The 13,272-nt window shown below is 43.3% G+C and overlaps 1 protein-coding gene across 4 annotated transcripts in view; it reads left to right on the forward strand.

Annotated features, from left to right (window-relative positions):
* LOC126532285 (SWI/SNF-related matrix-associated actin-dependent regulator of chromatin subfamily E member 1-like) overlaps positions 1 to 13,272 on the forward strand; it is a 35,287-nt gene that overhangs the window by 15,838 nt on the left and 6,177 nt on the right. For 2 of the 4 annotated variants that reach the window (XM_050179960.3, XM_050179961.3), the window contains exons 7-10: positions 3,728 to 3,786; positions 4,728 to 4,791; positions 10,036 to 10,095; positions 11,741 to 11,910. In XM_050179960.3, coding sequence (XP_050035917.1) covers positions 3,728 to 3,786; positions 4,728 to 4,791; positions 10,036 to 10,095; positions 11,741 to 11,910 — 353 coding nt within the window. The remainder of the gene's footprint in view (positions 1 to 3,727; positions 3,787 to 4,727; positions 4,792 to 10,035; positions 10,096 to 11,740; positions 11,911 to 13,272) is intronic. The other 2 variants (XM_050179962.3, XM_050179965.3) reach the window with 1 other exon arrangement.

Genomic DNA, 13,272 nt, shown 5'->3' on the forward strand with positions numbered 1-13,272 from the left:
TCCAAAATGTGACAAGGCGAAGCGTTATGGATGTAGATGCAACTCTGATGAAACGCAACTATGAAGAATGCGGAGGTGGCCAACCTGAAATTTCACAGGCATCGCTCTCGAGTCTTCGTTTCTTTATTCAGAGTTTCCCTCAGCTGCTGCCCCGAGACGCCAATGAATCTGCTGAAGACACGTTAGATGCTCTCGAAGCTGAATTTGCCACACTATAGGCATACAGTCTTCCAGAGGACATTCTTAATGAAGAAAGGTGGGACATGCAGTGGTCTATGGTTGGAAAAATGAAAAACACTGATGGAAGACATGTTTCACCAAGTTGCTAAGGCCACCGGAAGTTAAAACAGTGATGCAACCCCCCCCCCCCCCCCCCGCCATTGGCGCGACTAAAGTCTCCCGATTTTTGATCTCGCCAGGTTGGCAGGTATGTGGTTAGTATGTTTTTTCTCGTGTTTTTTTGCAAAATGTATGAAGGAGGTTCTACTGTATATACAGTGAAACCTCGTTAGACTGTAGTTGACCGGAGCTCGGAAAAAGTATGTACTAAATGGTAGTACTGCTTGACTGAAATAGCATGAGATCATACACTTACCTGTCAGAAACGGAACTCAGAGAGAGCGCGATGAATGGGCAAAAACATGCAGTATTTATTCCACGACCTCCTCTATAAAGTTTATATAGGAGGTCATGATTTATTCACTTTGCGCGACAAAAGTCTAGTTATTTTCGTTAGATGCCGCGGTGGCCTAGCAGCAACGACAGCTGCCTCGAACTTACTGAAGCTACGAGCCAGCTTTTCAGCCAGCCCCTTCTTGTCGGCAAACACTCGCATGGCAGATTCCTCGTTGGCGGTGCATATTATCCGTTCATGGGCGCCGCAGTCGCTCAGTGCCCACCAACTGGTTGGTGCATACTGTTTTCTTTCTTGTTCTACACGCACAGGCACAAAATCGGTAAAATCTCGTGTGCAGACGTTAAATTCTGGAGTTACGACACCCGGACGACAGCCACCAGCAGTAGTGACATTTAAACATGGCCACCATGACATACAGCTGTTGCCGATTGCAGTGCACAAAAGCATGACCTTCGAGATTTGCTTCTGGTAATGTAAAGAAATCGATGAACTCGAAAAGCTTGCAAAGGAAGCGCCAGACAATGCTTCGTACAAAGCAAGCACCCAGAGAAAGTGAAAAGAGTCGACACGATACAACAGCACTGAAGGCACGAGCATGCCAGAGCCACAAGATCCTTCAGCTAAGCTCCGCTGTGAAACTTTTTCGTCATGATTGTACACTCTCTTGCATGCTCTCACAGCTCGCTTGAGCGCTTACACCGAAGTCTGCTCGCAGTTTGTTGTTAGTACAGATTGGGAACTGCTTTTTGCCAGCGCAGAGGCGCCTGCAGGCAATGCACCTCGTAAAGCAGTATCCTTCTGATCTGGCTGGCACATTTCCCGATGAGCTTGAACAGTTTATTTCATTTGCGAGCAGCGAAGGCTCTTCTTCTGTGGCAGACATGCTGAAACTTCTAACTCGTGAAAATCTTGAAGGTTCATTTCCAGATGTTCATGTTGCTGTTAGAATTTTTTTGTGCTTGATGGTCGCAAATTGCACAAGCGAATGATCATACAGCAAGCTGAAATTCATCAGAAACAAGCTTTGATCAATGGTGACTGACAGCCGCCTCAGCAGTTTGTCGTTGCTTCTTAGGAGGGTGAATGTTGAAGATCTCTTTAACTGTCCCAGCGAAAGGCATGAAAATGCTTTTAGAAATGTACGTACCTTTGTTTCCTTTCTTAAAAGATGAATAAGAAGAGAAAAGATGTTAATACTTATACATGTCCCATTTAAAGGTTGAATTTCTGCGAAACGGCTAACCTATTTTCTACACTGTGTTGAAGTAGAATATTTGTTTAAAAGTGTAAATTTATTCTGCAATTTAATAGTAGAAAAGGCATATGAATGTTTCCTTCTCTTATAAAAGCCTGCAAGAATGTGAGTTTATTACTTGTTTAAAAGTAATAAATTAAGCTATGTATGATTGTTTATTAGAGAATGTTATTAAAAACATTTACCCTTCTTTCAGCATGAACAAACTAGCCCGACAAATCTTAATGCTGTCAATGTCGCTTCGTCTCCTGGTATAGTTATATTCCGATGGTAACCTCTCCACATGCTCTGCGAGAAAGTAGTTGCCCAAGTGATGTTCATAAACACTCCGGAGATTCTTCGTGTAAATACGGCATGTGTTCTTTGTAGCGAATTCTAAGAAGAGTGAAGTCTCAAGAATGACCAGAGGTTAAGGTGGGAGGGAAGAAGGGGGGGGGGAAAGGGCCCCCCTTGCTTTATTGAACTGGGCCATGAGCACTGTTAATCCTGCCCTGTGCCTAACCACAAATAAAGCCTGTCTGAGTGAGTGTGTTTGAGAGCATCCGATGTAGTTCTTTTCCGGCAGGTGAGCATCTTCTAAATTGGCATTGCCGGTTCATTTGTACATTGTTTAGTGGGTACCTAAACGTTGTTCCCTGTGGACTACGTATTAACGAGGTTTGACTGTATTTCTTCTAGTGGTGCATAGTAAAAATAATAATAATTATTATTATTATTATTATTATTATTATTATTATTATTATTATTATTATTATTATTATTATTATTATTATTATTATTGAAGGACACAGACAACAAATACATTTTTTGACTGCAGAGTGATTTATTCTTATTATTTTATGAAGTGGGGTGACGTATGCAAGTACCACCGCATGGCAGACGGGAATTCCACAATATTTACAAATTCACTGTGAACTACTTCATTGCTAAAAGTAGATGAAACTTGGCTTAATGTTAGAGTTGTCTCTGTGGCTAATTGTCATGTAATTTGTTATGGGATAGTTTCAATAAAACAAGAGTTAGCCGTTTTCTGTAACCTCTTTTCGTAGACAGCCATGTCTTGATAGCAGACGGGAATTCTGTAACGTTCACAACTTCACTGTGAACTAATTGTGACAAGTAAATGAAACTCGGCATAATGATAGTCGTCTTAGCGGCCAATTTCAGTACGATTTTTTCCAAGTACCTACATTATGTCGAGAGCTACAGAGTATTCGTGAGAAAACTGGAGACGAAATTTTTTTTTCGACATGTAGACAGATGGACGTCGACCACTGCGTGAGGTAGCTATAAATAGCTTTGCTGCAAGAAGCGCGGAGCGCCATTTATAATGAGAACTAAGGAGGATTAAGCTGTTTATACTCACTGGTGCATGCTGATATTTAGCATATTAAGCTTGTATAGTTGTTCTGACTGCCAGATAAAGCAGACTGATTGTGAACTGGCCTGCTTTTTTCATGTTTGCTTAGATTCAGATTTGCTTTTCTGATGTGAAGGTCTCCTTTATCAAAATGATAGAAATGTCATATACTGCAACAGCACATGGTCTCCCCGATAGTACTTACGAATGTGTATATGCGTATGCGTTGGCAGGCATGCATTGTTTCTTCATGCAAATTCAGTTTCTGAAAACATGTTATTCCTGCTGAGGCTGGTGGCAGCTGCATGTTGCACATCCTGTGATGGATGCGCTGCTTTATGTGTGCACCTTTATTTGCCTGTCAATTGCGGTGTTTCAAGATGAACATGTTTGTTCGGCTTATACTGTAGTTGTTGTTCATTAAGTGCTTGCTAGCTTTTAACAATAAATTCATGAGTGCCTCCTCTATTTCCAGCCCAGCAAGCTGCCGAAGAAAGGGAGGCCCTTGAACGGAGTCCATCAGTTGTCAGTTCGGTCAGTAAGGTGCTTTTGTGTTTGACCACTTAGTGTAGGCTCCCTTTAAGCGTAACTTGGTCAGGGCAGATTAGTATATGATATGCTGAACAACTCAGGACCTTTATTTAGCCTAGAATGTCAGAAAACTGACAGATTTGGTGAAGAGGTTGGGTGCAGACGACGTGGACACCAGAGTAATGAAAAGGATAACACAAACTTGAAGCAGCGGAAACGAAGGAAGGCACAAAAACTACCTGTGCATGCTCCAGGGAAGGTAGCACCAATCCATCAATCATGGACTTGCTTGTGTACTCTTGCTTGTGGAGGTATACCATTCTGTATGAATGGTGATTGAAGCCTGCCTTACGCACATGTTACTGCGGTTATTGATATGACGTGTCTCGACCATAACACAGACTTGTTGGTTCTTATTCTGAATAGAGCTTTACTATTTTCAAAATTTGGAGTACATTTACATTTGTGATATTGTTTAGCTCTCTTGTCCATTCAGCTACCTTTCAGCTGGATTTCCAGCATGAACAGATTTCAGATCCTGTTAAGATTGGCGATTACCCATTTTCTTGGAAAATAAGTGCCACGAATCAGTCACTTTTTTTGTGTGGCGTAGAGTGTTTGTGTCCTGTATTTACTTTTCATTCTGTGGCCAGCGAAGCTGGCTGGCTTTGGCAAGATTCTATTGATACTAACATTTTAGTTGCGAAAAGCCGGTAAAATTTGCCATTAAATGTGGCAAATTTTATTGTTTTATTGATTAAAAAGATGAATTCTGCCCAAGCTTCTCATTTTTTTTGTGTGTGTTACAAATTTGTTTAAATGAACAGGGGTCTTCATGTTGAATAATGGTCATCATACTGGGCAGAGACCTTTTTTTTGTTCTTCTCAGTATCGCCAATTATGACTTCTTCGTTTGACATACATACTTGTGTTTGCCTTTGCAGTCACTTATGACATCTCAGAAAAGTGATGGCAAGGTTAGCATACAACCGGCAGAAGATGAGGATGGTGAGCACTCAAATGCAGATTTTGTTTTTATGGAATGTTAGCACCTATCCTCCCCCTCCTCTTTCTCTCTTAAGACCTGAATGCCCATTTCAGAGTTCCCTTCTGCTCCAAAACACAATAAGTGAAGTGCATTACAGTTCTAGCAATACGTTATTGCTCTGCCATTCCCGCCACCACTTCCACCACCTCCCAGCTTTGGACATGCTATCTAGGCTGCATAAATGCCCACAGCAACTTATCATGCACAAAGCTGGAAGGTTTGAGCAGTATAGGTACATTAAGGGTGTCTGTTCTTCTCCATGTCAAGTTTTGGAGTCGCGAAAGTTCTACGTAGGCACTAGCATGTGGCTCAGCTACAGGTCTTGTCAAATTCACACTGTCTTTGCAACTTTTGACTAGGACAGTACCTCACCTTTGTAATGACATTTACCGTACATCTGTACAGTTGAGCGCTTCTATAATGAACGCCTCTACAACAAAATGGCATGTAACAAAGGAATAATTCTGTCCTGGTTATGTTGTCAGACGTGCAGTGCACACAACCTGTACAGCAAAGTAACTTGCATAACGAATGAATTTGGAGGCCCCAAGCACTTCGTTCTAGAGGCACCCAACTGTATACTCGTTTAATAGTTCATTGCAGTGCTTCTAGAAATGTTGAGTACGCAGAACTGCCTTTAGTTGAACTGTTTCTCATTGGAAGGCATTTGTCTGATACTATTTTGTAAGAATGCAAAGCTTCTCTTTGGACACAGATGCTGGAATAGTTTGGTATCATAACAGGGAGGCTACAGCCTTAGTAATAGAATATGAAAGCACATGCCATTGTACTCCAGGTGGTTGCAAAGCACCCTTTGTGTTTTGCGCAATGTGAATAGATGAAATTTGTTTTGTCTTATTGTACAAGTTGTGCGACATGTGTGTTATTGTGTGACATTCCGACTTTTTTTCATCACCTCTCTACGCTGAATGTTGCAAAAGCAGCTGCATCGTGGAGTTTCCTCGTGCCATTTCATTTTTTGTGTGCTGAACACATCCCTTATAGTTGTGTCTCGTTAGGGGTCCAAGGTAGGCAAACCAGGGGTGCGGTGGGCAGGAGACAATTTTTTGTTGCACACTTCTTTCTGTTCACTATTGGCAAAAGCTGCGAGGCAGCATTCTTTGCGCCTTGCTGAGAATTCATTGCTGCTGCTTTCCTCTTGGCAAAATTTTCAAACAATCTGGAGGCCAGCGCTGTCAACTGGAAAGGCATTCTTAGTTTGGTGTTGTTGCTGCTGCTGCTGATGTGAAATGTAGAAGTCTGTTTTTTATTTCACTGGGTGCTTAAAAATTACCTTATTTTTCTGGTTGTTTTTGTTTTGTTTTTTATAGCACTGTATGAAAATGACACCTTTGCACTTACTCCATTGTCCCCTCTTTCTAATTTTGATACTGTGTACCTTATCAGTATTGCCTTTAACTATTGTATGTCAATTGCATGCCCTAGATTTCCACCTTATGTGTTGAAGGGGACAAATCTAAAATAATAGGTATCTGAAACTTACAGAAACTTAAGGAGCAAATGTGTGTGTGTGTGTGTCGTCAGCTACCTTTTAATGAAGATATTTTGCTTAGGATAACCCTTAGTTCTTTTCTCTTCAGTGTTACAGATTCCTTATTCTGTTTTTATTTTGTATCCTATTACTAGGAAACTGCATTTTAATTTATGGCTGTTGATAAATGTTTAATCTACTTAAAGAGGGTAGTTAAGGTGCCTGCACAGTTTTATTGGTTTTCAGCTGTTAAATCTACAGGTCCTCTATTAGGGCAAACTGTAGATGGCATAAATTACTGCACTTGCTGAGCGCATTTCTAAGATGTTCGTGTCAGAAGACCATATTGTCACATTCATGCTATCTCTTTTGATGAGGTGAGGGCTAGGTTTTAAATTGCAAAATATGTAGCTTTCATGTTGGATGCATCTGCAGGTTTTCCAAGAACTTGTTGCTGAGAGTAACTCTGCCATAAAGTTATCAGTTACAACTTTCAAAAACAATGCTGCAAGGAATCGTCAGTTGTCTAGTAGCATGTTTTACTGAGGGGGACATTTGGGAAGCACACAGGTCATGCTTGTGGGTTGTTGGGTTCTGCTGCACCAAGGCGTCATTGCGCGGGCATTTTGCCTATTCTGTTGTCCCTACGCGTCTCCTTTGGATGGACCAATTTGTGGCGGCAGCTCCATTGGCAGAGCGAGTGCGAGGGAATCTTGTCCACTACGACACATGGTATATACACGTTTTCCTCTCGCTCGCCGGCCCCTTTATGTGGGCATCACTCGGGCCTGAGTTCATCTGCAGTGCCTTACACCTACGGCAAGTGCATACCTTGTGTAATTTCTTTTCCAAATACATGGCGAAGAGTGGTGCTTAGCGCTCGCACGTGGTCATACTATACCGAGCTGCATTTATTGGAGGCCCGAACTCACGGAGATTTCCCTATAGCTCTTGCGAGTGGGCCCATTGCTCATCCAGCATATCTGCGGGGAGCCATCCTCTCTCGGCAACGTGTTTTACCGTGCTGGTGTCTATATTTTCCGCCCTTGGGGCGGGAGCCCCTTTGATTCTCATGCTTCCCCGGGACCGGACATTTGTGAAGTGCTGGGTGCCACCAGAGGCAAGTAAACAACAGCGCACTACATTACGCAAGGTGACAACCAACGCAGCCCTGAGGCTCGCTAGGCTCAAAATCTCGGTGGTGCCAGTGTGGGGTCTTGTCTCTCACAGGAGTACCGACCACACCTGGTTTGAGCTTAACAAGCCTCAGGATAACGCCAGCCGTTGCCTCACATAACCTAGCGTGCTGCTGTGCGTGCGCTCAGGCTGCAGAAGGGGGACACTGAGTGCTGCTCACACAAGAAAACAGTGTTGCCATAAGTTAATGAAAACAGTTTACTTGCCTCCGGCGACACCCAGCACTGCTCAAAAGCCCGGTGCTTGGGGCACCATGGGAATCAAAGGAGCTCTTGCACCAGAGGCAAAAAGTACAGAGCAGGGGCCCCTGCAGGTCGCTGCAGGAGGAAGGCTCCCTGCGGCTACGCTGCGTACTCTCACGAGGACCAGCAGGCCCACTTGCAAGAGCTCGGGCAATCTCTGCTGTCTAGGGCCTCCGATAAGTGCCGCTTGGTGTAGTATAACCATGCAGGAGCACTAAGCACCACTTTTGAGTTTAGCATTCCGAAAAGGAGCAACACAAGGTACGTACTCTCCCCGTAGGTGCAAGGCACCGTAGAGAAGCTCAAGTCTGAGAGATGGCCAAAAAAGAGGGCCGGCAGTTCAGAGGAAAAACTTGTGCACACCCTGTGCTGTCCCTCGGAGGTCTCCTCCTCGCACTCGCTCTGCCGGTCACACAGCCATGGTGGCCTGCAGTGCGAAGTGCCACCGTTTCTTTAGAAAATGCCACCCCTGGCAGACAGTCACAGGTGGAAAGGGAGAGGCGTAGGGACGGCAGAACAGGTGGACGCCCACGCAAAGGTGCCGGGGCACACAACGATCCCCACAGAGGAGTGTGGTGTTAATTGTTAAGTGTGGCCATGCTTTTTTCTTTTTTGTCAAGTGTTTGGAAGGCTAGAGGCACTTTGTCATACTGAAAACTTGTGCCTTTTCAGCTTAGCTTGATTAGCATTTAATTTTATCTCTACTGTTACAACTCTACTGCACCATTAAAGTCTGAATCTGATATCAGTAATAAACTCTCTCATGCCAGTTTCTTCTCCTAGTAAAACTAGCACTTGCTTTATTTCTAAAGGGTGACCGAGGGAGCACAGAGCCATAGTCCTTTTGTACATATTGGTTTGTACTTAGCACAGTTGAATTCTAAAGTAAAACACTTGCACTGAGACATGACTATAACGCATGTGTTCATGCAGAATTATATGTTTGGGACACGCGGCACCTTGTTCAATATAAATTTTCTTTTTTGACATTTGGCAGCAGTAAGCTTTATGCTTGCGATAACTGCAGCTGCAATTGGAAAGCTTTTTGCTTCCATGAAAAGGAGCCACGGGTTGAAAAATGCAATAAGACAAAACAGATGCATGTGTCTATCACTAATTGAATATTGCCCAAGGTAGGCCGAAGCATGCTTGGAAAACGTTGAGTAGAATTAAAGGATATAGAGAAGAACGAAAGATGGTGGATTCAGTCTGGGTGGCAATGTTATTATGAGATGATTTCTCTTTGTCTTGACGAAGAGAAGTACGTAAGACTGGTGTTGCAGAAGTCCCAAGGCAATTTTTTCATCATGTACTGTCCAAAACATGACATTACAAGTTTGGAAAACCTGGCTGGCATCGCTTATGTAAATTGAGCTGCCAGACTGCAAGGGAAGTGGGAAATCTGCGCAAGTAAAAAGTGTAAACGTGTCATCATTTAGTAAATTTTGGCAGCGCCTCCACTACACCAAAGGACCAACGGGGACACCAAAGCTAGAACCCAGACTGGTCTGTGGGCTGAGTGCTCACCAAGGCTTCCGCGTTCCTGGAGTGTAGAAGATTGCATATACTAGCCAGTCTTGTATGCCCCGGCCTGCTCTGGCCTTGACGGCCCCAACCCACAGACCGTACTGGTTCCAGCTTTGATCACCCCACTGCTCCTTGGTTGCCCCGGAGATCCTGTGCCACCCGCTTAATCATCATCTCAGGAGCTCTCCAGACACCTCCATTTGCCAGTATTACAGACCCCAGAGTCTGGCAGCAGACTTCTGCAACACCAGTCGGAACCTTGCTGACAAGTCAAGACAAGGACAAGTTCACTTGTTGAAATGTTGGTACTGGAAAGAGGCTTACCCCCTCACCCCCCACCCCTCTTGTTCTTTACTTACTTTAATTGACTTCTATGACATTTACGCAAATGCTTTCTTTAGTGAAATGGTTCAGTACGTCAAAAGCCACATTTTGAAAGCTAGGGTATGCCTCAGATTGCATCTTGCACGCCGAAATATTTTTTAACTGGTTGTATTTGCCAGTGAGCACTCTTGGGAAAGACAGGCCATAATAAGTTACAGTGGCTTGACTCTAGAAAAGAGACGGAACTCTCCAATTTAGTTGCGTTGTTTACACCAACTGTACTTTGCACCACCTGAGTAATTGCTGGCTGAATGTGGCTTTTGCGTCTGCTGAACTTGCTTTTCTTCTTCCCTTGCCTGTGAATTACAGGAGCACTATTTCACTGAAATGTAATTGCGACCATTTTTGTCTCGTTTGTGTAGGGATAGGCTCTGGCTCGATGAGTAATAGCATTTACCTTTTGGAAGTCAAGGGTTTGAGTGGTAGGTCTCCTTCCAATTACTTCTTAATGGGGGTAATGAGCTAACAATGCTTGCGTAAGCTTTAAAGAAAATATGTTAACTGTGTGTTTAGTCTTGCGTTCAGTGGGTGTCTTCAGTGCTGAATTTACCTGCTGTTACCATCAGCTACACGTTGTATTGATGGCATGTGTAAATAAGTCCAGATTACAAACAGAAGCTTGTTAAATTCTCTGCTGTATAAAAAAAAACATCAGAAAATAAGTGCTTTTGTTGAAGTATGGTCTATTTAAAGTCTTTCAGTGTTAACACACAGATTGCCACTATATGTGTTCTCAGCACTGTGGCAGCCATGTGAAACTTTGTCGGTGTCTCACTCAGCACTTGTGCGTGGAACATTGAAGCCACCATAAAAGCAATGCAGTGCAGCAAACTAGTGCGGCCTCATCCAGTTGACAATGGCCATATTTGGAATTACGGAATGCGTGCCACTCAATCTTAACTGCAGCAGCTATGTGGTGCTAGGCTTCTACAAGGTCTTTGTGGGTGCACTTTTTGACGCATGTTGGCTAAATAACTAGCCGCATCCACCAAATAGATAGATCTCACCAAGCATAAAGCGACATACATCCTGCCAGTACCGTGTTAGCAGTAGTTGCCACCAGTTTCTCAATGTAGGTGGGATCAAGGCAAGCTTGAGTCGAATCCCGGGGCCAGCTGCATTTTTGGTGCTCCCAGTACATTATTCGCCATAAGCCTGCCTCTCTGATCTTTCTGTCTGCTCATGGTTTCCTTATATATATTCAGCCTAACCCGCTCTCTTCATAGCAAAAGTTAGTACAGTTTGTCCTATGGAGCACTTTTTCCCCAACTCTCCCTAGAAAAATTAATAGCGCTATAAACTTGGGATCATAGCTGCCACTCTGCCATGAGATCCCTCTTCTGGAAACCACTGTTGTCACATTGTCTCAACTCTTGTGATGCTTTTAGCCAAAACACTAAAATTGCAAGTGTGGTGTGGTATTTTAAACTTTTTAGGATAGAATTGGAAACAAAATAAATTCAGAAAGGTGCTGCAGCAGTTTTTTAATGCCTTCTTTGTGTGGAATTTTGATGTAGACACTATTATCGACACTATTGTGCATGTTTATTTAGTTGTTTGTTTTAGTCTAGTAGCATAATATAGCATTCAAGAGTTGCTCTTTTTGAAAATCTGGCAAGGGGAAGGGGAATTGTGAGCTTGCTAATGATTCCAATGTACAGAAGGCCCAAGAAAAAGGTCAAAATTTTGGAGGTGTACGGGACTGAGGTGCACAATATGTGAAAATGCTCATGTACTTAGATTTAGGTGCAGGTTTAAGAAACCCGGATGGTCACAATTTAATGCAGAGCACTCCACTACAGCATCACAGCCTCAGTGTCACTTTGGATCGTTAAACCACCATGAATCAATCGATCAACAGGAAGGTCACAGAGGGTGCAAGCTAGCAGGGACATTGATCAAGATTTGCACAACATTGCATAGTATTGCAGGGACTTGCTTCCATCGGCTGTTGCAGTACATGATTGTAAGGACTGGAGGGAATCAGTGAAGTCTGGGCAGTTGTCGATGTTTTTCTTTTCTTTCCCTCTGTGAATAACACTGCTTACTGCTGCCTTTTCCCTTCAGATATCGATGAGTTCTCTGTGAAGCACATAGCAGCGTCTCGATACATGCGGAATCACAGGTTGATTAACGAAATCTTCAGTGACGCCGTGGTGCCTGACGTGAGGTCAGTTGTCACAACAGCACGAATGAGTGTTCTCAAGCGTCAGGTGCAGTCCCTCACTATGCACCAGGTACGTCTCTTTTTGTTGTCTGATTCGCATTAGATTAACTCTTTCCTTACTGCAGAAAACGGCCGTTTTTGCTATGTGTCTACATATTATTTTTTTCTTTGGAAAATTTTGTTGTACAATGGATTGTTATATATGAAAATGTAGCTGATTGTTTTGCCTTTCCAATGTAATAACATACAAAGTAATCACTGCGACATTTTTTCATATTTTATCTCTGAAAGCTGAAGAAAAGTAAGGAAAATGTACATGCGAAGACACAAAATTGACACTACACTTCACCACACATAGAAGAAAAAAAAACTGGGATATACAAATGATTGTCCGTGAACTCAGGTACACTTCCTGAAAATCTGAGCACTCTAGGTAAAAAATTATATTTTCAAGCGACCTTTGAACTCAGCGCCCATGACGCATGTGCCAATCGGCGAAACAGTTACGCGTAGTCGTAAAACAAAGGTGCGCTTCACAGGTGCTGCAAAAAACATTTGTCTTCACTTCTTTCTTGGTTTTCTCATAGCACTGCTTACAGTTCCTTCGGTTGTCGACCTTCTCAGGCTTGTGGCGAACCCAGTCGGGTGGCAGATAAGAGTTGCTGGCCGGTTGATCATCATCAAGATTCAAAATTTGCTTGATGAGCATTTTCGGAAAGAAAGTTGGTCAAAGCGGGCACTCAGACGTAGCTCAGCAATGTCGGGGTGCCCTTTCCGATGCTCTTGAAATAGAATAAAACTATTTACACAAGCAATATCTATGCAGTGGAAAAAGTGTTTTCCACCAGCGCACACATTTACGAAGCACGTTGTACGTTCCAATGATTTGGTCAGATTTGTCAACGCCCAGCATACCTGCATTGTACTCATGTACCAACAAGGGCTTTCTTATGGTCCTCTCGCTCCACTTGTTGCCCACTTTTGTACGTCTCTTTGCAGGCACATGTTCATTGGCTGTATGAATGGTGCTCATGAGACTTGCAGCCTTACGGTCCTTCCACTGAAGAAACAAGACGTTTCCTTCCCTGATCCAACGAATGTCTCCATGTTCAGCTTTCTTTTCCCATTTTGGATCTTTCAGATCGCCAGGGAAGCCTCGACGATCTTTTCTCATTGTTCCACATGCCAGCGTTTTGCACTGAAGGAGGTGTTCGAAAAGGTGCTTCGAAGTATAAAAATTGTCCATGTAAATTTTGTACCCCTGTCCTAAATATTTATCACAAAGCTTACCCACTACATCAAAAGCCAATCCATGCGGTCCCGGTCTTGCCCGCTTGCCCGTGTAAACGAAGAACTGTAAGGTGTATCCAGTTTCTGACTCGGCTAAAACCCACAATTTGTAGCCCCACTTCGTCACCTTGTCCCAAATATA

This window comes from Dermacentor andersoni, chromosome 5 (genome assembly GCF_023375885.2).
Source record: "Dermacentor andersoni chromosome 5, qqDerAnde1_hic_scaffold, whole genome shotgun sequence".
In the NCBI taxonomy this organism is placed as follows: domain Eukaryota; kingdom Metazoa; phylum Arthropoda; class Arachnida; order Ixodida; family Ixodidae; genus Dermacentor; species Dermacentor andersoni.